General features: G+C 38.0%; 1 protein-coding gene and 1 long non-coding RNA gene across 2 annotated transcripts in view; one reads left to right on the top strand and one right to left on the bottom strand.

Annotated features, from left to right (window-relative positions):
- The window catches only part of ptprb (protein tyrosine phosphatase receptor type b), a 48,859-nt gene extending 28,221 nt beyond the window's left edge, over positions 1 to 20,638 (top strand). The window contains exons 16-31 of the mRNA XM_083528248.1: positions 2,140 to 2,418; positions 4,017 to 4,160; positions 5,252 to 5,507; positions 7,113 to 7,219; positions 7,305 to 7,410; positions 8,179 to 8,259; positions 8,785 to 8,802; positions 8,942 to 9,023; positions 10,412 to 10,502; positions 10,585 to 10,661; positions 11,819 to 11,953; positions 12,335 to 12,457; positions 12,772 to 12,935; positions 15,598 to 15,733; positions 15,819 to 15,939; positions 18,279 to 20,638. Coding sequence (XP_083384374.1) covers positions 2,140 to 2,418; positions 4,017 to 4,160; positions 5,252 to 5,507; positions 7,113 to 7,219; positions 7,305 to 7,410; positions 8,179 to 8,259; positions 8,785 to 8,802; positions 8,942 to 9,023; positions 10,412 to 10,502; positions 10,585 to 10,661; positions 11,819 to 11,953; positions 12,335 to 12,457; positions 12,772 to 12,935; positions 15,598 to 15,733; positions 15,819 to 15,939; positions 18,279 to 18,301 — 1,943 coding nt within the window. The 3' untranslated portion in view covers positions 18,302 to 20,638. The remainder of the gene's footprint in view (positions 1 to 2,139; positions 2,419 to 4,016; positions 4,161 to 5,251; positions 5,508 to 7,112; positions 7,220 to 7,304; positions 7,411 to 8,178; positions 8,260 to 8,784; positions 8,803 to 8,941; positions 9,024 to 10,411; positions 10,503 to 10,584; positions 10,662 to 11,818; positions 11,954 to 12,334; positions 12,458 to 12,771; positions 12,936 to 15,597; positions 15,734 to 15,818; positions 15,940 to 18,278) is intronic.
- Positions 19,153 to 22,764, bottom strand: LOC310719223. The gene is made up of 2 exons (XR_014531388.1): positions 19,564 to 22,764; positions 19,153 to 19,484 (listed from the first exon to the last, which is right to left on the bottom strand). It is a non-coding gene; the product is annotated as an uncharacterized lncRNA (long non-coding RNA).
- Between the last annotated feature and the right edge of the window lie 3,897 nt (positions 22,765 to 26,661).

Below are 26,661 nucleotides of genomic sequence, written 5' to 3' on the forward strand. Positions count from 1 at the left end.
GTATGTGGTTTTTCACCACAAACCCGAAGGTACACCTTAGTCATTGCATGAGATAGCATGAAATGTTCCCCTCATTTGTACACGATCCAAACTTGTTCCAGCATAACACAAAAACCAGCTCAATGGAGATATATTTTACATGGGTTGGATTGAGTGGAAGATCTTGAACGGCCTCCTTAAAACCTAGAAACCCTATTGAACATATTTGAGATAAAGTTTTCAACGACTCCATGGTTTCCTCTGCTCACTTACATCAGCACCTGATTTTACTAACGCTCTTGTAGCTGAATGAGCAAAAATCTTCACAAAATCTGGTGGAACACTTTCCCAAAAGATTGGACCATATAACAATGGGTCTCAATGTACATTTACAGCTTTTGACAACCTACAATAATCCCATTTATACAACTGAGCAGTTGAGGGTTAAGAGCCTTGCTCCCTTTGCTCCCCCTCTTAGTGGTGGTGACCTTCTGATCAGAAGTCCAACATCTTAACTACAGATGCTCAGGTGTCTGCAAACTTTTGTCCATTTATCCTGTATATAAAATGTCTATTTATCATATTTCATTCTTACATTTTTTTCCTAAATTATTAATGAGCGTGTTGTAAAAAAAAAAGATTACTGTCACTCGCTAAATAAAGAGTCATGGAGAGTCTTTTGCTCATGTGTTCTAGTTGTTTGGCAGATGCATTCGAAGCCTCTCTCTTTCTCATGCTGATTGCACTGATTTGACTGATGAGTTGATAGCAGACAGCTATTACAGGACCCCAGGTCCTCTCTTTTTCTCTCTCCGGTCCTCACTTTTTCTATCTTAGAAAAAGTGAGGACCTGTATCCCTTAATAGCTGTCTACTATCTTTACTGAGAAGAATGTATTCATGAGAGCATGCTGTGCTTCCACTAGGCTGCGCCGTCATTAATCTTCTGCATCCTCCAGAGCCGAGGAACGTAGCATCGATCCAGAGAGTCGTCGCCCGATCAATGTTTGCATTCCTGTAGTTTTATTCAAAATCGTGAATAGACCCAACTTTCCACCCTCTTTTTCCCTTTGTTTTTCGTTTGTTTCTGATCATCCGCGATGAACTCTTAAGCACAATGAAGCGATTTAACATTAATCGAAGTTGATCAAAGTAGCAGTGATGGCTCGCTCTGCATGAAAAGAAATTCCCTTCTCCAACACACCTGACTGCAGCAAGGTGCTGAGGAGAGATTGCTAATATTAATCAAGCGCTTGGAAAGAGACCAAGTCCGTTTGCAAAGCTATGCTCGCAGCATGCTACACTTTGCTGACTCACCGTTGTCCACTGTGTGATAGAACTGCAATCGTGAATCGGGAAAAGTCATCTTGAGAATTAGGTCACGTTAAGGAGATGGATCCTAGATCAGAAGAATAATTTTTTTCTTGAGCCCACATACATGAAGCTCTGCCCCCCAGCAGCCACAGTGCCCTATAGAGTCTCTAGCAACTGGTCACCAGCCAGAGAATATTTGCTGAGCCAGGATATTTAATTATTTTTTGGACGTATTGTATGATGGTGCTTAAAATTAGATAAAAATGGGCGTATCCAGTGACAAAACAAAGTAAAAAAATGTATTATGCAAATATGAAACAACCTATTGGTGCAGTGATGAACAATAGGAGGAAAGATAATAGACCATACATGATCTGTCTTCTGATTTGTTGTCAAAAGTGAAATGCTAGTTGCTCCACCCACTGATAAGGGTTACTATGGCAGCCAAAATCTTGTGGAACATTTTCGTAGAAGAGTGAAGGATATTCTACGAGCAAAGGTGAGGTGATAGCTCAGTGGTAAAGGCTCTGGGTCATTGATTGATAGGTTGGGGTTCAAACCCTGGTATTGCCAAGCTGACAATCTTGAGCCCTTGAGCAAAGCCCTTAGTCCGCAGTGCTTTCCATTGGTGTCCCCAGCTCCTAACATTGTTGATATATGCTTTATAATAATTTCACTCTGCTGTAAAGTACGTGACAAGTACAAAGCATCTTTCTTAGCGCCTTTTTTAAGTATCAAGATTTAAGGTTTCTTCAAACTTCCGTAAATGATCATTAAAGATTTTCTACAATGAGTACAAATTTTGACTTTGTCCTCAGAACTCATCCCTTTCCTTCCCTTCCTTCAGCTCCAGGACCAGTCCAAAGTCTCCACTGCCATCCATTGAGCTCCAAGTCCCTCTCGTGCTCCTGGAAGCCCCCAGCCTCTGATTATAGCGCTTACTTCATGGAATGCAGGAGGCAAGGTTCCCGAGAACCTGTATACAACTACACACTGAGTGCCAGCACCCAGTTTCAGCACTTTGACAATTTGGAGCCTTTTAGGAACTACACAATCTCGATCGCGGTCGTCTCCGGAGACAAGAAAGGTGCAGCGGTCCAGAACAGCACCTTCACCATGATCGACCGTAAGTCATATGTTTTAGATCGCTAAACACAAGGGGGAAAAAAATGAGACTGGGTCATGATAAATGATGATCTTCCTGTTCAAATCTACGTCATGTTTTTGGGAGTTTTGGGAGTGTCGAAGGAAATTTACGTAAATTCTAGACTTCCCTGCTTGATTAAATCCAAAACATATCCAGGATTTGGCACAGAACTATACACCAGCAGGGGCAAAACCCGGAATAACCAAAAAAAAAATAGACAAATCAAGCCAAGCAGACTAATTAGCTTTCTTTAACGTGTATGAACGATCTAAATATGAAGAGAAGGTAGGGTACCTCATCTCAACTGAGCAGACGTCCCCAGAGAGCAGCTTCACGAGCAGCCTTGAATAAAGATTCACTCAAATAGCCCAGGCCACCTGGGAAAACAAGGCGAGCGAGTGAAGTGCAGAGAAGTTAGGGAGAGGGGGGAGAGACTGACAGAAAGAGGAGAGGATGGCTGTTGGGAGTCTGGGTTGTTTGAGCTTGTCTGCTCTGCGAGGAAAGGCAGGGGAGCAGAGAGAGGCCAAAGCTAACAGAATTAGACTGGCTGAGACGGAGCCACATTAGAGCCCAAATCCTCCAGATGGCTGCGTCCGATCCGCACAAGTGGAGCAGATTTATGGCTGTGGATTTCAAGTTCTAATGCCTTCTATCCACATTTTACACAAGGTTTTAGCAGCCAGAAGTGTGGGTTTACTATTTATTATTTCATTAACACTATCATTAAATTAAATCCAGTTTAACGATATTGGGACACCTGACTTTTATTTTAGCGAAATGTGTTTTTTTCTTGAAACTGTTAGCACAAACTTGAACACACAATTGTACAGGATGTCACTAGCATAAACTTTTCTCTTCACTTGATTAAGTAATATCAAAGCTATTCCAGCATGACAATGCTTCTCACCCTTCATCAGTACCTGCCTTTACTAATGCCCTCATGGCTGAATGAAGACGATTAGGGTGAGGAGGCCTGGGTATGAGGTTATATTGTAGCTTGAGATGGTCATGTGCAAAGTAGTGGCATGGGGTATATCGGTAGATGAGGATGGAGCCGGCAGGCAGGGGGAAAAGAGGAAGGTCAAAAAGAAGGTTTATGGGTTTGGTGAGGAAAGACATGCATGTGGTTAATTTGAAAGAAACAAATGTTGAGGACAGGGTGGTATATAGGCGGATGATCCACTGTGGCGACCCCTAATGGGAGCAGCCAAAAGAAGGATAAGAATAAGGTAAGGTTAAACCTCTATATCAGGCCACTCAAAATCCATCTTGTGTAAACTTCTTTTCATTTCTTTACAACTGTGTGCCTCTAACTCAGGTGTCCCACTAATTTTGTCCATGTAGTGTATCTTTTTTGAATCTATTGGTAGATATCAGTGTAATCTTTTTGTAAGCTGAGGAGGGAGTAGACCTGATGGAGGCGAATGAAGGTTTAGAATTACATTAAAAATAGTCCAGGTGTCTAACCTGTACAGAGTTGTATCCTGGTCAATAATCTTGTCAACAAGTCTCCTAAAGGTAAACATGAAGTTTCTTAACTGGCACAAGTCACTCAATGAAGGCTTTTATGTTCGCAGGGCCTCCTGTGCCCACAGTGCGCATTAGTGAGAAAGCAGCACACATAACCCAGTCCACAATCTTCTTCAAGTTCAACTGCAGCTGGTTCAGCGACACCAACGGGGCTATTCGCTACTTCGCCATCGTTATAGCCGAGACTGATGGTACGCCTACTCTGAACACTTGACAATAATCATTTTTAATTTCAATTCCATAAATGATACAGAAAATATGTTTGGGGCACTCAGTAAATATACTTTTTTTAATTTGACATTAATAGTTGGAATGCTACCAGTGACTATATACAATAATGGACGTCTCAGAAGGGACCTTAAAGTGAAGCCAGAATGTCTCCTCAAGTGGCTGGCTGCACAATTACCATGTTTAGCTCTGTCCATTTTTATGTTTCCCCTCACAACATTCCAAACAGAAGTTAAAATTCTTAACTGTTGAGCCAATTCCCAACTAAATTTTCCATAAAGAAGGGTCATAGTGCAGGACCAAATATGATACAAGACTCTCAAACAGAGAGAGTTGAATACATTGCTCAATCAATGGCTGATGCAGGGGTTTGAATCCATACACTTTTGCTCAGATGTTCAATGCTTTATATCAATGTCAATGTTCCAAACAAAAGTCCAACGTATCAGCTTCCTCAACTACCAAGCTACTGTTTTCTAATTAACTTTTTAGGGTCAGGTTGCAGAATCAAAGATGATACAGGACTGGAAACAGAGAGGGGTAACGGTTCTCAAGGGCCAGCAGTGGCTGATGTGGGGATTTGAATTTGCAACCCTTTAATCAAAAGTTCAATGCCTTAATAGCAGTATTTAAATCACTGAACTAAAATTTTCCAACCATTATTCGGTATTTGGCATCGTATATATGATACCAGAACAGGGAGGATTAAGGGCCTTGCTCAAGGGCCTTATACCCTCCCAAACAGGAGTTTGATGTGTTAAAAATACTGAGCTACAACTTCTCAATTAACTTGTTCGAAATGTGGGATCAGGTTGCAGGGTTGGACATGATACAATTTAGAGAATCCAGTCCTTGTTCTTGAGCCCAACAGTGGCAGCTTTATGATTTTAACTTACGACTTTTTGATCCAAACTGAGCACCACCGCTGGAACAGAGTGGTTTAAAATTCATCTTCAAGGACTAACAGCAGCAACTTGGCAGGGCTTGTACAGTATTCAAACCCCTGACCTTCGGATCAATACCCTAGAGCCTCATATTGTCTATAAATATGTAGGTATGGAGCCTGTCTTGCCTGAACACAGGCATCCTCTTCCCTCGTACCTGGACTATAAGCGCAACAGCTCTGTATTAGCCTACCAGACCAGCTACTTTCAGAGCCTGTGCGGAGACGACCTCGATTCCACCAACACGTTGTTCGAGATCAACCTCGGGGCCGGCATGGATCGTCTTGGTGGAGCCTGCGAGGAGGAGCCGAAACAGAAGGGGAACTATTTCTGTGATGGACCCTTAAAATCCAGAACGGCATATAGGTAACCTGAACCTCAAATAAGCACACGCAGAACCAATCAGTTTGAGTTATTAACTTTTACAGTCTTTGTGTTATGTGAGAGTAAATGTTAGTAACGTTTTATAGAGAGTGTAATTACCCACTGGGGGTAGATTAAAATAATACGACGCTCATTAATCATTCAGGGAGACATTCTAAAAGACCATTTTAACAGAATTTTTTATTTTGTTATAAAAAATCACAGGGGAAAAATAGACTACATGTCACTCCTGAAGCCCAGAATAACTGCCAGCACCTACTCTTTAAATCTGGAATGATGTTTTTATTTAGAAACGCTTCTATTCCAAACTCAATTAAACTGACAGACTTGTCTGAGATGTGCTACATCAGTCACCGTCTGGCAAAAGAATCCATCCATTTCTCAAGCTCAAATTTTTAGAAAGAATTATTACATGAATGTAGTATCATTTAACAGGGAGGGAGAAAGGAAGAAAGAAAGGAAGAAAGAAAGAAAGAAAGAAAGAAAGAAAGAAAGAAAGAAAGAAAGAAAGAAAGAAACAAACAAACAAACAAACAAACAAACAAACAAACAAACAAACAAACAAACAAACAATGAAAAGAAAGAAAGAAAGAAAGAAAGAAAGAAAGAAAGAAAGAAAGAAAGAAAGAAAGAAAGAAAGAAAGAAAGAAAGAAAGAAAGAAAAATACAAAATTGCAAAAAAGAAATAGAATGAAAAAAGTATAAATAAAAAGAAAGAAAGAAAGAAAGAAAGAAAGAAAGAAAGAAAGAAAGAAAGAAAGAAAGAAAGAAAAAAAGAAAGAAAGAAAAATACAAAATTGCAAGAAAGAAATAGAATGAAACAAAGTATAAATAAAAATGGCAAGATTGAAATAAAGAATAAAAAGAAAGAAAGAAAGAAAAAAAGAAAGAAAGAAAGAAAGAAAGAAAGAAAGAAAGAAAGAAAGAAAGAAAGAAAGAAAGAAAGAAAGAAAGAAAGAAAGAAAGAAAGAAAAAGATTGAAAGTTTTACAGATTTTTTCAGTCAGCAGATGTGTATAATTTGTTATTGTTATATATTCAATTCATTTCAATTCAATTCATTTTTATTTGTATAGCGCTTTTAACAATGAACATTGTCTCAAAGCAGCTTTACACAGATAATGCGGTGATTAAAAATGAATATGTTCTTTATGAGTAAGTTTGTCCCTGATGAGCAAGCCGGTGGCGACTGGCGACTGTGGCAAGGAAAAACTCCCCGAGATGGCATAAGAAAGAAACCTTGAGAGGAACCAGACTCAAGAGGGAACCCATCCTCATCTGGGTTACACCGAATGTCCATTTGTGGCGGGTATACAATGTTGCGGGGTGCAGTGATGATGATCAAAAGCGAAGTGTATTTCTGAGTCAGTGTAGGAGACTGTTGACATCAGTGTAGGAGACTGTTGACATCCAATCCAGGCAGGCCTGGATGATATATTATTTCCATATGTATGTTTGTTCATGTCGAAAAGTATTTGCCCTCAGTTACCCGCCCCCACCCCACCCCCAAGCATCTGTCTTAAAAGCACCCCCCATGGGGGAGAAGCCAGAGGGTAAAATGGTTAAACAGCTGTACTGTTTGTTCCAGGCTTAGTGTCCGCGCCTTCACCCAGCTGTTTGATGACGAGAACAGGGAGATGTCTCATCCTCTGTTCAGTGACACCTATCTGTCCCTTCCACTGTGGACACAAGCAGGTGAGACATCAGTACAATCCTGTGTCTCGTTTATGTCTCTCAGTGCTGCAGAGCTCAAACCAATCGCTCTCGTTCCTCCAATCAGAGCCACTGGTGGGCGTGGTCGAGGGCATCAGCGCCGCATTGTTCCTCATCGGGATGATGATCGCTGTGACCGCCTTGCTGATCTTCAGGCAGAGGGTCCGCAAAGTGTGAGTGTGTATACACACAGACACAGACACTTCCTGTGGAAGGCAAACTATTAGCCATTCCATTCACTCAGAAAGAAAGAAAGAAAGAAAGAAAGAAAGAAAGAAAGAAAGAAAGAAAGAAAGAAAGAAAGAAAGAAAGAAAGAAAGAAAGAAAGAAAGAAAGAAAGAAAGAAAGAAAGAAAGAAATCTGTATGGACATACAGGTAAGTGTAAAAGTTTATGCCCCCTGATTTCTGAGTAATTTCTAAATAATTCAAAGAAAGAAAGAAAGAAAGAAAGAAAGAAAGAAAGAAAGAAAGAAAGAAAGAAAGAAAGAAAGAAAGAAATCTGTATTTGGACATACAGGTGAGTGCAAAAGTTTATACCCCCTGTTTTCTGACTAATTTTTAAATAAGTATAGAAAGTAAGGGGGAAAAGCAAGATGGAAAACAAAAACAGAAGGCTGTTTGGATGTTATAGTGGAAACAACAATGGGAGAAAAAATACATCCAAGAATTTCAGTTGTGTAATTTAATTGTGTGCCTAAAATTATCTGTTTAACTCCAGTACAGTGAGTCAGTCAGCAGCTATGTGCATATGTTTGCATCCCACTTTATTGCTGCCTCATTCATCTACTGTATATAAATGTGAATTACCGGCACCACCTTTTTATTTAGGGAACAAATTTGGGATTTTTTTTTATGAACCTGGCAACCTTCCCAATAAACCTCAGTTTAGAAACCATAATGAATGCTTTTGTATTTGGATTTTCCGTGTGTGTTTGTGCAGAGCGGTGCAAGAAAGCCCTCTGGTCAGGATGAGTATGTGGAAGGAGCTGCCAACCTCAGGGATGTATGTTGGGGTCAGAAGGTATCTGTTTAATTTTTAATTTTCTGTTTGTTTGTTTGTTTAATAAAATAAAAATAAGAAGCTGCAGGAGGTTTAGTAGTGTATGCTGAGTCATGCCTCATCAAGTCAGAAGTCTAACGGCATACAGTAAATCTGTTGAGGTTCTGTGAGTGAACTCGGCCTAAAATATTGACTTCTAAGACGAGCCAAAAAAAATCTCTTCCCTGTAATGAACAAGTCTCATTCAATCAGGGTTCGAGTGATTCGACGCTTTATGAGTGACTCAGGACTTTCCATACTGCATGATTCGAGACAGTGTGAGGGGAAACGAACGCGGATATGAAAGTAGCTGAAAGAGCAGGAAACACTGTAGAGCTCCAGAACCTCCACTCTTCTGGGAAGATGTTCCATTGTGTTCCTTTGAGTTTGTAGGAACAGATTGGGGAAGAACCACATAGGGGTGGACAAGTCCGGTGTCCTAATACTTTTGGGGAGAACCTGTTCACACCCCACACTAATCCTGGTTTCTTCTCTCTTTTTTTGCAGCAACCGCCGTTTATCCAGGTACGTGTACGTGTACTCCTTCTCGTTCTTACTGATGCAGATATTTCTTACATGGATGTAGCTGACTCTGTGTGTGTGTGTGTGTGTGTGTGTGTGTGTGTGTGTGTGTGTGTGTGTGTGTGTGTGTGTGGTTGATTAGCCCCATCAAAGCGGCCCACTTCGAAGCTCATCTGGGGAAACTTCAAGCCGACTCCAATTACCTTCTCTCTGAGGAGTTCGAGGTAAAAACGCCAGAATCACAATCACACTCTACACTCATCTACTGCAACCCTGAGACACCATGTGCTTTCTCTCTCTCTCTCTCTCTCTCTCTCTCTCTCTCTCTCTCTCTCTCTCTCTCTCTCTCTCTCTCTCTCTCTCTAACACGCTTCATTTCTCCTGATCAGGACTTCATTTCTTTATGATAGCAGCATAAACAAATGTTGTTTACTCCTGATCTGGGATTAAACAAGTCTTGTTTGTTTTCATGGCCTCAGGAATCAGCAACAGTTGTTTGCTTGGCGTCTAGAAATAAACACATTTTCGTTCATTAGCGATCTCCACATAAACAAAACGTGTTTATGAGTTAACTAAACATTGACAAACATTTTTTTTTTTTTTATAAACAAAAAAAAAACTAAAGTGGTTCAATGTAACGGTTTACTCCTTATTTTAAAGTGAATTTTTAAAGTTGTTTTGGCACAAACTAGACATAAACAAACAAAAGGGTTTCTTTTTGTAATCTTGGAATAAGCAAACACTTCCTTATACCCTCAAAAGAAACAAACTTAAAAAAAATAATAATAATATCAAAACAAACAAATGTTTTTTTTTTATTGTTGTTTTTGTTTTATCTTAAATGTAAATCTAAAAACAAACAAACGTTGTTTACTGGCAATCTATATGCAATAAACAAAGATGTTCTCATAATTTGCAAATCAACAACAATGTTTACTTGTAATATTGAAATAAACCAAATCTTTCTTTTTTTTTTTTTACTCAATTTATATTTAAACAAAAATGGATTCCTCAAAAGCTCGAAATAAACAAAACCTCTTTACTCGACATTGAAAAAAAAACCCGAGTTGTTTACTCGTCGTGTGAAAACAAACAAAATATATTTGCTTGTAATCTGAAAACAAACAAAAGTTGTTTGCTTGTAATCTAAAAATAAACAAAAGTCGTTTACTTATAATCGTGACGTAAACAAAAGTTGTTTGCTTGCAATTTATAAATGAATGGACGCTATTTAACTATAATCTAGAAACAAACAAAAGCTGTTTATTGATAAGCTTGAAATAAACAAACGTTTGTCTGTTTACTCTTTTTTTTTTTCTTTGTCTGGACATGATGTAAAGTGTAAATCTGGCAAAATCTGGGAATCTTTAAAGCCTTTGCTGCCACCAAACCAGTAAAGGTGTCGCGCTGTAATGTCGAGCTACACAGCAGCTGTAAACCACAAGTAAACATCTGTTGTGTTTGGATAAGAAGCTTTAGAAGATTTAGAAGCTCCTCTGCTGGAGTTTTGATTCTGAAAGCCAGACGTTCTTACCTGTAGATATTATTATTAAAGCCTCACCTCCTCCTAGCTTCACCCAAATGCCTCCTCGGCTTTGATTCTTCTCCACAGGATCTCAAGGACGTGGGACGGAACCAGACTCTGGATGTGGCACGTCTCCCAGAGAACCGCTGCAAGAACCGATACAACAACATCCTGCCCTGTAAGTTTCCTTCCTACAACGAAGAGACCCGGACCAAACTTCAGACTCCCAAATCACTGTGTGTGTGTGTTGTTGTGTGTAGATGATGCCACACGTGTCAAGCTCTCATGCCTGGAGGACGACCCGAGCTCAGACTACATCAACGGCAGCTTTATGCCGGTGAGTCACGAGTCCTTCAAGGAGCATCTGCATGCTGATATAGTAATATCAGGACGTGGAACGTGTGTGTGTGTGTGTGTGTGTGTGTGTGTGTGTGTGTGTGTGTGTGTGTGTGTGGTAGGATTTTGTCATTAGTATTTGATAGTGTTGATGGAAATGGATTCATATTTTCTATCAAAATACTTTAATAAGAGGTTATACGTGATGACGTCATAAAAATGCCGCCTCTGATTGTCCCAGACTTGTTGAGATCAGATCAGAAAATTGATTCATATGGAAGAAGGTAGCAGAGGTCAGAAACCTTCAGGCTGCCAGCATTCAAATAGGCGTCCAATGACTGATAAATAAATAAATATCTGATTGCCGAATACAACTACTGTAATTTCCGGACTATTAAGCGCACCCATATATAAGCCGCACCCACTGAATTTTACAAATATTTTTCTTTTGAACATAAATAAGCCGCATCTGTCTATAAGCCTATAAGCTTTTGATGATTTTGTGTTTCAAAGTAAACCATTTTTGTTTATTAGACAATTCAAAGTGAACAAATTGTGTTTCTAGTATGATTCAAAGTAAACAAAAAATTGTTTGTTTCAGTGTGTCGAGTAAATAATAAATAAAATAAAGGAATAAAATAGATTTTTTTAAATATTAATATTTGTGATCATTTCATACATTTCTTATTACATCACCATTAGAAAAATTTGTATTATTATTACTATTATTATTAGTAGTAGTAATTTATATATTTTTTATATTTAATATAAAAATTTTTGTCACTGAAACAGGCTAATTGCTGATTGCTCTCAAAGCCCATGGTTTATTCGTTTGTTTGTTTGTTTGTTTGCAATAAAACCAAATAGGAAAACATAAATTTTAAAATATTTTTTGTAATTGCTGCCTGTTTTATTTTTTTATTTATTCATTATTTTTTATTTTGTTATTTAAATATGAATTTTTGTTTGATTTGTAAATTTTTTTAAATAAATCAATTTTGTTTGTTTATTATATTCATAGTGTTACATTTTTGTTTGTTTGTTGCACTGTACGATTAGTAAAACTTCTTACTGCATTACATCATGTGTGTGTCATACAAATGTAAGAAACGAACCCTCTTGACCCTCGTCCCCTCGCACCCTCGCTTTGTGTACCAGGGGAATAATTTCCGGCGGGAGTACATTGCCACACAGGGGCCACTTCCCGGCACCAAGGACGATTTCTGGCGTATGGTGTGGGAGCAGAACGTCCACAATGTCGTCATGGTGACGCAGTGTGTGGAGAAGGGCAGGGTGAGTAGCGGAGTGAGGCGTCAGCGGTGCCACGGCAACGCATCGATACTACACACACACAGACATGAAGAAACGCTTAAGCACACACATGCACACCTGCACATATACACACACACACACACACACACACACACACACACACACAAAAACACAACAAGAACACACAAACACCCATTAAGACACACACCGTTTCATGTACACACCCAAAGACCCCCCCACACACAAACACACACACACACATATATATACACATTCACACCACAAGACAAATACACACAAGAACACATACAGAAGATACAAATAAACAAACAAACACAAGTAAAGCAATCTGTTACACAACCATAACATATATATATGTGTGTGTGTGTGTGTGTGCTGCAGGTGAAGTGTGATCAGTACTGGCCCTTGGACAGGGAGCCGCTGTACTACGGTGACCTCGTGGTCCACATGCTCTCCGAGTCCGTCCTGTCCGAGTGGACGATCCGCGAGTTCAAGATCTTCTGTGTGAGTGCACGAGTGAGGTGTTCGCTCTGAGCCTGGAGTTTCACCCCGACACACTTTTCTACACTCGTCTATCACTCAGCCATCCATCTTCAAATTCATCCACCTGCTCGGTCCTGAACTTATTATCCACTCCGTTCATAAAGCTGTTGAAGCTCCTGGTGCCTTTTTTGATGATATTTCCCACTTCTCCATCATTCATCTCGAGCCTTGGACGATAAATCCATGACTACGTTGCTCATGTGTGTGCTGTGTGTATCGATGACCCTAATGATGCTCAGGATGGTCTACTCTTATTTTGTGTGGTTTTTTTTTAGGAAGGCCAGCTGAGTTACCCGAGGATCGTGCGTCACTTCCATTACACGGTGTGGCCCGATCACGGTGTGCCAGAAACGACCCAGTCGCTCGTCCAATTCGTGAGAACGGTGAGGGATTACATCGACAGGGTGTCCGGATCGGGGCCTACGGTGGTCCATTGCAGGTACGCGTCATTGCAATTATCTTAAGAAAATTTTAAATTAAAGGACACCCCCCACACACACACACACACACACACACACACACACACACACACACAGTCCGGTACTAATAGAGGCGAGGTGAGGAGGTCTGGCATGCAGTTAGTGTAAAAAATTCATCTTAAATGTGTACAATATCTTTTCTAGCTTCCACTCCAAACGAGTACCTTCCTGGAGCTGGCTTTGTCTTTGTGTATCATCATGCTGGAGAAGGTTTTGGGTCTCCTAGCTCCAGAGAAGAAATAATGTTATGCTATTGCTTCCAAGGACATCCTGTACAAGTGTGTGTCTCTGTATGAGTTTGTGAGTTTGTGCCTCCATAACCACATATGGCTGAAAAAGTCAGGCGTGCCAATACTTTGGCCGCCGAGTGTACCTGTTTAATCCAGGTATTAATGTTTAATGTGACCATGAATGAAACATTAGATATTATAACAGTTGGTCTGTTATAAAAGGAGAATACTAAAAAGAGTAGAGTTTGAAGAAAGAAAGAAAGAAAGAAAGAAAGAAAGAAAGAAAGAAAGAAAGAAAGAAAGAAAGAAAAAGTGCAGATGAATAAAATAAAAAGAATAAAGGAGAATTAGGTACCATATTTAAAATAGAAATTAGGATTAAATATAGAACTAGAATTTTACAAAATTTGTATATGAACATTTTTTATCATTAAAAATAAATAAAAAAATATAATAAATATATGTACCTGTGTGTGTGTGTGTGTGTGTGTGTGTGTGTGTGTGTGTGTGTGTGTGTCTGTTTAAAAAAATATAATAAAAAGATTAAAATATAATAAAAAAAAATTATATATGTGTATATGTGTATATGTGTGTATATACATACATATATTATATTTTTTTATATTTTCAATACTTTTATTGTAACTATTGTGAATTGTAGATTCACACTGAAGTCATCAAAACTATGAATTAACACGTGGAATTATATACATAACAAAAAAGTGAACTGAAAATATGTCATATTGTAGGTTCTTCAAAGTAGGCATCAAGAGAGTGTGCAAAGCAGTAATCAAAGCAAAAGGTGGCTACTTTGAAGAACCTACAATATGACATTTTTCAGTTGGTTCACACTTTTTTGTTATGTATATAATTCCATATATAATTCCACGTGTTCATTCATAGTTTTGATGCCTTCAGTGTGAATCTACAATTTTCATAGTCATGAAAATAAAGAAAACTCTTTGAATGAGAAGGTGTGTCCAAACTTTTGGTCTGTACTGTATATATATTTATTTATAATGTAAACTACTGTGTGTGTGTGAGTGTGAGAGAGAGAGAGAGAGAGAGAGAGAGAGAGAGAAAGAGAGAGAGAGAGAGAGAGAGAGAGAGAGAGAGAGAGAGAGAGAGAAAGAAAGAGAGAGAGAAAGAGAGTTGAATTAATATGGAACACCTCCACACGTTCATGTCCAGAGGTCATGCCACGGGGGAGTGCACGTCTCCGTCTTTCTGTCTTCCTCTGTGGTATCAAATTTGATTGGATTTGAATCTTTCTGTGATTGACTTCATTACATTCGTCGCTTTTTATTAATCCTTCTCTCTGCCCACAATGCATTGCAGTGCCTCCTCTTTGTGAGGAAAAAAAAAAGGGCTACAAACTGCAAAAGAACCCTTTATGAAACCCTTCTGCGTTCGGAAAAATGCTGGTGTTGGTGTAGATGTTAAATCAGAAACAAGAGTTTGATTGAACAAAAGGTGTGGTTCTTTTCCATGTCTTGGGATGCGGTAGCACTTAAACTGGGGGACCCAAAATCTGTTCCAGCATGAAGTGCACAAAGTAAGCTCCATTTAGATATGAGTTGGCATGGTAGATCTTGAATAACAAGCTATAGAACTAGAAACCCTTTTGAACAACTTTGGGGATGAATATAAACCAGGCCTCCTCACCTCAACTACATCAATACCTGACTTTAAGAAGACCCTTGTAGCTGAATGAATTTCCAAAATCTCCCAACTCTATTGGAACATCTTTCTAGAAGATTGGATCTTATTCTAACAGTAAATCAGCTGTAAAGGAGGAGCAAAGAATCTTGAGCTCAGGTATTTCCACACTTTTGCCCATAGAGTGTAACACAGTGCCATTCATGCCTATTTCCACTCACATTTACTCACCTACGTGAAACTGTCCGAAAAAAGAGAAGGTAATCGATCAAATGTGGCGTGCTGACCGTAAGGGGTTTACGCTCCACGAGCTCTTCAATCACGTCTGTAGCATTCTTGCTTTAATTGCATTAGTGCCGTACACTACGCACCTGAAGCCGGGCACCAGATGATGGATGCGACGAGGCCGGCGTTATTTTGACGAATTGGTGTACAAACCTTCATAGTTCATACTCTTCCTAGTCACTGAGATCTAAGAATCGGAGTCAAGTGGGAGTTTAAAAAGGATGGGGATTTGCTTGCGGGATACTAAATCGCTCATTCGATAGCACAATTTACAGAAATCCGAGCTGAATCTCTGGACGGAGGACTCCAAGTTGTTTGTTTGTCCGCAGAAGGGCTGAAGAGTGGTACAATAATAAGTGTCTGCAATCAATTTCTAAGGCAGTATCAGAAAAATATCCTGCTTTGTGCGTATAAAGAATAACGCCTCACTCTTCCTGGGCCTCCTCAGCGCCGGCGTTGGTCGTACCGGGACGTTCATCGTGCTCGATCGCGCCTTGCAGCAGCTGGACACCTGCGGCACCGTGGACATCTACGGCTGTGTGTTTGATCTGCGCCTGCACCGCTCGCACATGGTGCAAACCGAGGTAGGGCATCCTGAGAACATTTACCCCTGAATCATGGGATCACAAAACAAAACCAGTGTCTATAACAAAGGTTCTGTCCGTGCAGAGTCAGTACGTGTACCTGCATCAGTGCGTACGTGACGTTCTGAGAGCCAGGAAGCTTCGCTGCGAAACGGAGAACCCTCTTTACCCTATTTACGAGAACATCAACCCTAATTTCTATAGAGGTGAGTTACTTTTTCCATCTCTCGAAACAAACCTCAATTGATTAGCAGTCAACGCGCCAACAAAATGGCAACACGAAATGAGGTGTGTAAACCAGGTCAGCCAGGGATGTACACTTACTCACGGCAAGGCATTGGATTACCATGTGCTAATAAAATACAGTTTACAGTAATTGAGTGTAATCATATATACACACACGTCACCAGAAATTTCTAGTCATAATCTGGCAACCCAAAAGTGATGTTCAATCACCAAACCATTCCATATGATCGATCTGATTTAAACTAGCATGATTTCAAACCTTCAAACTCAAACAGTAAGTTTGACATCACTGTATATCTCCGGAGGGAATCCTGCGCCTCAGGCAGAACAGAATCACGTTTTCAGATTCTTATGCCTTCTAGAAGTTTTTTTATACACTAATTTGACATACAGTAAAGTAATATGATATATATATAAATATATATACTGTATATAAAAAATGTAACTTGGTCATAAATAAAACTGGCATTGCTGCATGGCTGGTGCTTGGACCCCGCAATCGCTGCTTACATATTTATTATTGGCTGTAGTAGGAGTAATAGTAGGGGACCAAGCACTATCTTTATAATTTAGTCTATAGTCTAGTCTAAAGATTATTGGTCCTTGTTGAGATCCGTTAAATCTATAATCCAGTCTATAGATCATTAATCCTTGCTGATGAGGTCAATTGTGACTCTATAGTCTGGTCTAAAGATTATTGGTCCGTTGTGGGTCTAAAGTCTTCCCTTGTTGATGAGGTCAGTTGTGAGTCTATAATCTAGTTTAAAGATTATTGGTCCTTGCTGATGAGGTCAGTTACTACTCTATAGTTTATAGTCTACAGTCTAGTCTAAAGATTAATGGTCTAATTTTACTCTCTAGTCTAAGTCTAGTTGAAAGATTATTGGTCCTTGTTGATGAGGTCTATACTTTATTAGTATATATACTATATACTAAAGACCTTAGACTATTGCATGCAACTAGACCCTATAGTCTAATCTAAAGATTATTTGTCCTTGTTGATGAGCTCATTTGCAATGCTCTAGTCTAAAGTCTATAGTCTAGTCCAGGGGTCACGAAGGACCACATGAGTCGCCTTTTCTAAAAAAAACTCACCATAGCGCCACTTACCAGTGAGCTGCATCAAATTTTTTTGGTTGCTATTCTTTTTTAAATCTGTCACAGATAGACCAAGAGTAACACCTTGTCTTTATTTAGTCTGAACATATACAAGGCAGAGACTTGAGGAGAAGTTCGAACCGGAAAGCGGGTATAATCCGTAATGCGGGTAAAATCCGTAACGCAAGTAGAATCTGTAGCGCGGGTAGAATCCGTAACACAGGTAGGATCCGTGAACCGTTAAAGGCAAACCTATCTTGAGCGCATCCTCCGAAGCTGTTTCAGGAGCATGGAAGTATGGGGAATACTAATGGTAGGAAGTCCGGTAGATTTCTCATGGCAACGAGTAGATCCGACTGTGAGTGAGGTGGATTCGGGACCTTATAAAGGGGAAAGGTAATGGGGAACAGGTGTAGGTGATCAGAGCAGGGAAAGGCTGAGTGAGAGTTAGAGCCTTGGAGGGAGGCGTGTCTGGTGGTTCCCTGACAAAATCACACTTGCATTGGTGTAATTAAAATATAGATGACTAGATATAGATGAATATCATTACTTAGTACTTATTAATAATAACATATAATTAAAGGCAAATTGAGCAAATTTGTTATTTCAGAAGTGTGTATCAAACTGGTAGCAATTCACATTAATCGGTACCCAAGAAGTAGCCCTCAGTTTCAAAAAGGTTGGTGACCCCTGTTCTAGTCTAAAGATTATATGTCATTGTTAATTAGGTCTGTTGCGAGTCTATAGTCTAAAGTCTATAGTCTAGTCTGAAGTCTAAAGATAATTCAGCCATTTCTTGTGCTTCTTTATGTTGTCTCTGGCAACCCATAAAACTGTCTGGTTAAAAAGAAGACTTCATTCTGGCTGGCAAAAAAATCTGGTAACAAAGCTTTTAAACAGGGAGTGAGGCTGTATTGCTAAAAATCTTGATTTCATCCAAACTTGACCACACTTCACTTTTGCTATATTTTTCATCTATAATTCCAGCTCTGTCTGTGGCGAATACATGAGTAAAACTACAAATTCTTTTGATTTTGAATGGGTTTTTCCAGTGTGGGTGCTTGGCCCACTGAAAAATCTGATTTGCAGCTTTCAACTCCAATTTTGTTTTCTGATTCATTAGTTATGTCTGAGAAAATAATTGTGTATATTGTATATACTGTATATATAGCACTTATTCCCTTTACATTCCGTTCCTCAGATATTGTGTACACTGGAAAGTGAAGACCGCTGGACCTCTAGACCGATCGCAGAAGACGGAACTGACATTGACCTCTTGACATAACGTCAAAACGTTTGAATAACCAGGGCACTTCACGGTAAAGCATGGCAACGAGTGAAAATAGCTTTAATACGCCACATGCTTTGCATTTACATGTTTGAATTCTATTGGACTCTTTTAGATTTTGTTCCTGAACTAAATGCTGATAATCAGATAATGAAAATTGGTGAAAAGCTTGAAATGTGCTAAAAAAAAAAAAAACAACAACAACCACCTTCGACTATAATTCTGCTATTGCTGATATTTCTACTTTCAGTCATCAGATGTCATGTTTTGTTTGTGTTTGTTTTGCCCAGAAATCTATATTTTTATACAACCTCCTGATGACATATTTAAAACATTGACATTCAATGCTTATGGATATTTTTTTTTATTAATTTTATCCTTTTGTCCTTATAAGCACAGAGTCTTCATTCTGTTATGCGTTTTTTTCATGCTGTTCTCATAACTTATTGTTTATTGGAGATCGGACTGAACCAAAAACCTGCCGTTGATCTAAATGGTGGAATAGGATAGGTAAAATAGCCGAGCAGAGAAAAAAAATTAGGTAACAATTGCATTCTAATGAGATTAAATTAGCGGTAAAAATCAATAATGATTGTTTCGGCTCCGCCTGATTGTAAAGTCATGCTTGATTGGACGGAAATTTGGATGCTAAAAACTCACTCCCCATTGCAAAGGCAAGGAATTATAATGGAATAATGTAGTACAGTGTTTTAGAATTCCACTTAACATGTTAATGTTAATGGATGTTAATGGTTTGGTTGCCAAACCGTTCAATTCGTCTTCTGGAGGGTCGATCCGATTCAAACTAGCATGATTTGTGAACATCCAAGTGGCAAAATATCTGTAATCGTTGTAACCCAAACAAAAAGTGTAGCATCATTGGATATCCTGCTGCTTAAAAAGAAATGGAGTCACATTATATGCTAAATCCAAGAGATTCGTACGCCTTCTAGAAGTGATTTCGTTGGCTGCCAATGACATGTTGATTATATACAGTTACCTCAGTGATGATCGGATTGGTGATTAGCAATAAGGGAATATTGAAACTGAAAGAGAATTGGGTGAAAATGACATTCTTAGGCGTGATAATTACATAAAATTATGTATCTAATATAAAATCTAATATATAGTCTAAAATAGAGCATTGATCGCTCTCATGCTGCCTCTGAAGAGCTAAAGGTCAGTGCAAGATCACGACTGCCGAATTCATGGATCTAAAGAGTTCCCTGCCATCACCTCCGTCTTAGCTTTCTCCCCCAAAAGCCGCCCATCTTGCTGTTTTTCTAACAATGAGTTAAATTATTGCTAGAAAGAACACTGTAAAGGCTATCAATCATTTTTTTCTTTCCGTTGCTCAAGCGTTTCTCACACCCCCATTATTTTGTTTTTATAAAAAGTAATGCAAATCATTGTACGCCTTCCTTCGCATACACTTCCTGTACATACCCAATAGATAAGAGTACAAACAGGATTTGGAATTTTATTTAGTACATTTTATCCAATCAAATATATCGGACTCGATTCCGATCTCCCCAAGAAAGCACTTAGATGACTGGATATGGATTCGAATTGATTTATTGCTAATTGCACTCGGTTTCCTCCGAAAGTTATGCTAGGACGTCATGCTAGCATGAAATGCTGTGCTCATAACCTCTGGGCTGTGGAAAAAAAATTTTTTTAATATAGTTATTCGACTTTTTTCATAGTATAAGATTGGAATAAACCATATAAGGGTTTTAAGGATATTTCTAAATGTCATACTTGTTATTAGCTCATGGTTAGCAAAAAGATTTACCTCAGAATTAGCAAAATAGCATTATGTTTTGTAACAAACAAGCACAAAATGAGTTACAGAGGCTTGAAACAGGTTTACTTATTTTATTTAGAATGATATCATTGGTATGAAGTGTTACGCTCAAGCTATTCGAGATTTCTTTAGTGTAAGCTTGTGAGCAAAAATGATGGCACACGTTTAACGTCCCAATAACAAAACATTGTTCATGAAATGATCACGAAAGAATATAGATAAAAGGTATTTTTGGGATGGTTTAAGTTTTGTGAGTGAACCTGTGGAGAAATTTTGACAGAAACACGATTAGTGCTGTTTCATTTGATGCCATTGACGTATCAAGTTTTGTATCAAACACTTAAAATACGATTCATAGGAATTCGCTATTGAAATATGGACGTCTCCTGTTTCTAGGAGTACATTTGTTTCATTCTTGCTCATTTCCGGACCAATGATTTGTCAATAAAAGCTTCCTGTTTGAAAATTTGGGCTGTATTTTCACCCTTTAATGCACTTCCTGTTCATTGGTAAAAAATACATGACTTTAAGCTGTGTTGCGAATACTGCTGGGTTGCCACTACCTCGGAGCAAAGAGGTGTTTTTTCGGTCCAATTTCGAGCATGCCCTTATAAAAAGCAAATCAGGTTCATAAAAAAAACAAAAAAACAGAAATTAAACTTTTTTTCTTTCAATAACAATAATGCTTTATCTCTTTTCTTTGCAACTTCCTAACACACATTGTTTTATTCGTAAGAAATATTTACTTATATTTATATCTGCTTTATATTTACTGTTTATATTGTGGACAATGAATTCAGTCTGGATTATAATGTGAAAGTGTTTTACTGCAGTCCCAGGGATATAACGTCACGCATGCTGTGTTTGGAAAACGTGATCAGTATTCGGGGCGGGTCTCAATCAGCGCCGTCGTTTTTTTTTTTTTTTTTTAAGGTAATCCTTCTGGTGGATTGGACAAAAGAAAATCCCACAATGCATTTGCAAAAACTAGGAAATATTCGTTTTTTAAATAAGACAAACTAAGAGAAAGAGCCATTATAAATCCGAATATTTAACATAATAAATATTAATAATAAGGGTTTCTTTTAATATTATACATTTGTGGATAAACTATTTTTTTATTAATTTGCAAAAGTTTTATATATGAGTTGCAAATGTTTTTCTGATCGTGAATCGCAAATGTTTTGTGAATCACAAAAACGAATAGATTTTTTGTGATTCGCAACCAGAGATACAATTCGTCTCTAAGACGAGAAAATGTCAGAGAAGGATAGTAACGATGACAAAATCCTTTCGGACCTTAGACACCGGTAGATACTTACTAGGAAACCTTCTTAATTAGAATTTTTTATTATTATTATTATTAATTTGAATCCAATTTGTAATGATACTATAATGTAACAGACCCACAATCAACTAAAATTTCTATACATTTTTTTTTACAAATTTTCCTAACATATGTACTGTAGATTGCAGCCTGTTTCTGCTACATAAAAAATTTTTTTTGCTTAATTGCGAGTTTATTTTTCGCAACTCTGTATTTATTTCTTGCTAATTCTAACTTTATTTCTCACAATTCCGACTTTGTTAATTCCGACTTCTTTTGGTCAATTCCGAATTTCTCGCAATTCCGACTTTATTTCTCGCAATTCTGACATTAATTCCCGCAGTCCCGACTTTTTCCCCTCGCAATCCCAATTTTATTCTCTTGATTTCTTGCAATTCCGACATTATTTCTCGCAATTCTGACTTTTGTCTCGCAATCTCGACTAATTTATTTCCCGTTCTCCCGACTTTTTATTTCCTGTCATTCCGACTTTAGATATTATATATTTGAGTCTAATGATGGTTTCATAGTTGAAAATAAAAATCCACGAGCTAGCCTACGATCCTGCGCATAGTATCGGTATCAACTATCAGAACAGGAAGTGAATTAAGATCAATTTAGTTTAATTTATATGCAAATAAACCTTATATTTCATGTTTAGGGTTTTCTTTCAGCGACAAGAAATTAAGTCCTCAGAGTACTTACTTTCCCCTTACTTGTCTGCACAATACACTAATTCACTATCTAGGGAGCAGATTGAGATGCGTCCTTTACTGTCACAGAGGTTTTGCTGTATTTTTTTTTTTGTTGTTTTTTTTTTGTTTTATATATATATATATAAAAGTGTTTTGATGTAGCCTCTTCCACAAACCATGTATAAGCTGTTCATGCTGAACTCTGCTGTAAGCAATAATACTTAAATTATATAGTATATTATATTAATTATATTATATTATATTATACCATATTTTATTATAATTTTTAGTATTTTATTATTACATTGAGATACTCTTTTTATGTACTGTACACACAATATAGTCATTTGTATTTGGTATTTTTTACACATGTAACATGGTGTCCTTTAAATTCGTAGCCTCTGCCTGAATATTTGAAAATTTCCAATATGTCAAATAATATTTGTAATAATAATGATGATAATAATGGTAATAAAAATACAGATTGTGTGTGCATATTTTTGGACAATTTTCTCCTTTTATATTATATTATACTTATATCGCATATACTATTAAACTATGACTTATTATGGCATGATTTTGACATACAATATGATTTTGACATACAATATAATTTTATTATTTATTTATTATTTATTTATTATCCCCCCCTCAATATAATATTATATTGAGGGGGGAGTGGTGGCTCCAGCGGTTAAGGCGCTGGGTTACCGATCGGAAGGTCGGGGGTTCAAGCCCCGGTATCGCCAAGCTGCCACTCTTGGGCCCTTGAGGCCCTTAACCCTCTATGCTCCAGGGGACCCTTATGAGAAAAATAAATCAAGGACCGTGACGTCGGAGCGACGTGGGGCCGCCTTCCCGTGGGATCACCACCTGCAGGAGGGACTGTAAGGGACCGGTGCTGAGAGGATTGGGCAGCAGTCGAAGGCGGGGGCCTTGACAGCCCGATCCCTGGACATGGAGAAGTGTCTGGGGAATTTGCTTAGACTGCTGCCGCTGCGACCCGAATTACGGATAAGCGGGTGAAGATGAATGAATTAATGAATGAATGAATATAATTTTATTATGTAATAGGAGTATTTAATATATATATATATTTACAGTACAGACCAAAAGTTTGGACACACTTTCTCATTCAAAGAGTTCACTTTATTTTCATGACTATGTAAATTGTAGAGTCACACTGAAGGCATCAAGGGCTATTTGACCAAGAAGGAGAGTGATGGGGTGCTGCTGCTGGGGGATACTGTTGGAAGACCATTTCAGGTGACTACCTCTTGAAGCTCATCAAGAGAATGCCAAGAGTGTGCAAAGCAGTAATCAAAGCAAAAGGTGGCTACTTTGAAGAACCTAAAATATCACATTTTTCAGTTGTTTCACACTTTTTTGTTATGTATATAATTCCATATATAATTCCACATGTGTTCATTCATAGTTTTGATGCCTTCAGTGTGAATCTACAATTTTCATAGTCATGAAAATAAAGAAAACTCTTTAAATGAGAAGGTGTGTCCAAACATCGTGTGTCCATGATTTCTAAGTGGGAGAACTTGCAAAATAGCAGGGTGTTCAAATACTTATTTTCCTCACTGTATATATATATATATATATAGTAGCTCACAATGAAAAAAGGATAAAAAAATAAAAAATATACTAATATTTCGGCCTTTTTAAAAAGATTTTGTCCTGAAATTTCGACTATAAACACTGCACAGGAAAAAAATGATTTTCACTGAATATTTACTATATCTTTTTTTTTTCCTTTCCACAAATTCGCCACAGAAAAAGTATTATTAATAAAAAAAAAAAGAAATTGCTATAAATCATGCACCGAAAACATGAATATTTATAATGGCTTTTCTTTTGTCCAGTTATAAAAATGAGAGGAAAAATGAATATAGAGCATGGTCTTTATTTTTTTTTACATTTTACATTCTTTTTTCAAATGGGTCTTGTTTTACTACGTTTCAGTGCCATATTAAAAAAAGTTATTTAAATCTAAGAGTGCGTGAATAAAGTCATAGCAGTGCAAGAATAAACTTTATTTTCAAAATATTTCGACTATATTCTTGTAATTTTGATTTTATTGACATTATTCTTGTAATTTCTACTTTATTCTCAAAATAATTGTACTTCTCATATTTTGGACTTTTTTTGCAAAATATTATCTCTTTAACCTTGTGTTAAAGTTTAAGTTTGACTTTATTCTTAAAAGATTTCAACCTTATTCTCAGAATATTGTAACTTTATACTTAAAATATTTCAACTATATTTGTGTAATTTTTACTTTATTGACTTTATTCTCAAATTTTTTTTTTCACTTTATTCTGGTATTTTGGACTTTTTTCTTAAAATATTACCCCTTTAAGTTTGTATTGCTACGACTTTATTCGAGTAGTTCCGGATTTATTCTCGAAATATTTCGAATTTATTCTCATAACTTTTACTTTATTCTCAAAATATTAGCACATTAATACTCACAATTTTGACTTTATTCTTAAAATGTTTCAATTTTATTCTTAAAATATTTTGACTTTATTCCCATACATTTTTTTACTTTAATCTCATTAATAATCTCATAATTAAAATATTTTTTTTTTTTATCTAAACATCCTTTCATTCCGATCACTTGTCTCAAGATCATTAAATTAAATGTGGAATGAGATGTCAAAAAAGCACCAAGTCAGATGTCCACTATAACTTATTTCCACATCTCCATACAGTGCATATGATGGGTCATATTTCATTTGTAATCAGAAACAAAAGGAGAAAAGAAAAACTAAATAAACTCAGAATCTGACCCCATTTCCAGGATTTTTGCAGGCCAGCTGTCAGCGGCGTTATGAATGTTCCGCCGATCAGCTCTTTTTTCTCCGTTTCGTTAAAACGCTCCTTTTCTGTGTTATTTTTATAGTCTTTATTTAAAGTGTGTACAGTACAGTGACTCGGCTTGAACCGCGAGAATCCCTCGGCGCTCGGCCCTGATTCCAGCTTCGTCTTAATTCCCGTCTGTCACAACAAACTGTTTAAACTTTATTGAATCATTCCATCTTTGAATTCTTTTTTCCATATCGGATATTTTGACAGAAATGAATCATCGGAATCAGAACACTTTATTGATCCCACTGGGAAAATATTGGGTTGCAGTTGTTGTGCTCAAATGGTGGTCACAGTACAATTAGAGTAAAACAAAATATAATGAAAAATAATATTATATATACAGTGAGGAAAATAAGTATTTGAACACCCTGCTATTTTGCAAGTTCTCCCACTTAGAAATCATGGAGGGGTCTGAAATTGTCATCGTAGGTGCATGTCCACTGTGAGAGACATAATCTAAAAAAAAAATCCAGAAATCACAATATATGATTTTTCAACTATTTATTGAACACCTGTCTATCAGCTAGAATTCTGACCCTCAAAGACCTGTTAGTCTGCCTTTAAAATGTCCACCTCCACTACATTTAATATCCCAAATTAGATTTGGGATAATAAACCTGTCTGAGGTCGTTAGCTGCATAAAGACACCTGTCCACCCCATACAATCAGTAAGAATCCAACTACTAACATGGCCAAGACAGAAGAGCTGTCCAAAGACACTAGAGACAAAATTGTACACCTCCACAAGGCTGGAAAGGGCTACGGGGAAATTGCCAAGCAGCTTGGTGAAAAAAGGTCCACTGTTGGAGCAATCATTAGAAAATGGAAGAAGCTAAACATGACTGTCAATCTCCCTCGGACTGGGGCTCTATGCAAGATCTCACCTCGTGGGGTCTCAATGATCCTAAGGAAGGTGAGAAATCAGCCCAGAACTACACAGGAAGAGCTGGTCAATGACCTGAAAAGAGCTGGGACCACCGTTTCCAAGGTTACTGTTGGTAATACACTAAGACGTCATGGTTTGAAATCATGCATGGCACGGAAGGTTCCCCTGCTTAAACCAGCACATGTCCAGGCACGTCTTAAGTTTGCCAATGACCATTTGGATGATCCAGAGGAGTCATGGGAGAAAGTCATGTGGTCAGATGAGACCAAAATAGAACTTTTGGGTCATAATTCCACTGAACGTGTTTGGAGGAAGAAGAATGATGAGTACCATCCCAAGAACACCATCCCTACTGTGAAGCATGGGGGTGGTAGCATCATGCTTTGGGGGTGTTTTTCTGCACATGGGACAGGGCGACTGCACTGTATTAAGGAGAGGATGACCGGGGCCATGTATTGCGAGATTTTGGGGAACAACCTCCTTCCCTCAGTTAGAGCATTGAAGATGGGCCGAGGCTGGGTCTTCCAACATGACAATGACCCGAAGCACACAGCCAGGATAACCAAGGAGTGGCTCTGTAAGAAGCATATCAAGGTTCTGGCATGGCCTAGCCAGTCTCCAGACCCAAACCCAATAGAGAATCTTTGGAGGGAGCTCAAACTTCGTGTTTCTCAGCAACAGGCCAGAAACCTGACTGATCT

This window comes from Silurus aristotelis (genome assembly GCF_946808225.1).
Source record: "Silurus aristotelis genome assembly, chromosome: 24".
Classification (NCBI taxonomy): Eukaryota; Metazoa; Chordata; class Actinopteri; order Siluriformes; family Siluridae; genus Silurus; species Silurus aristotelis.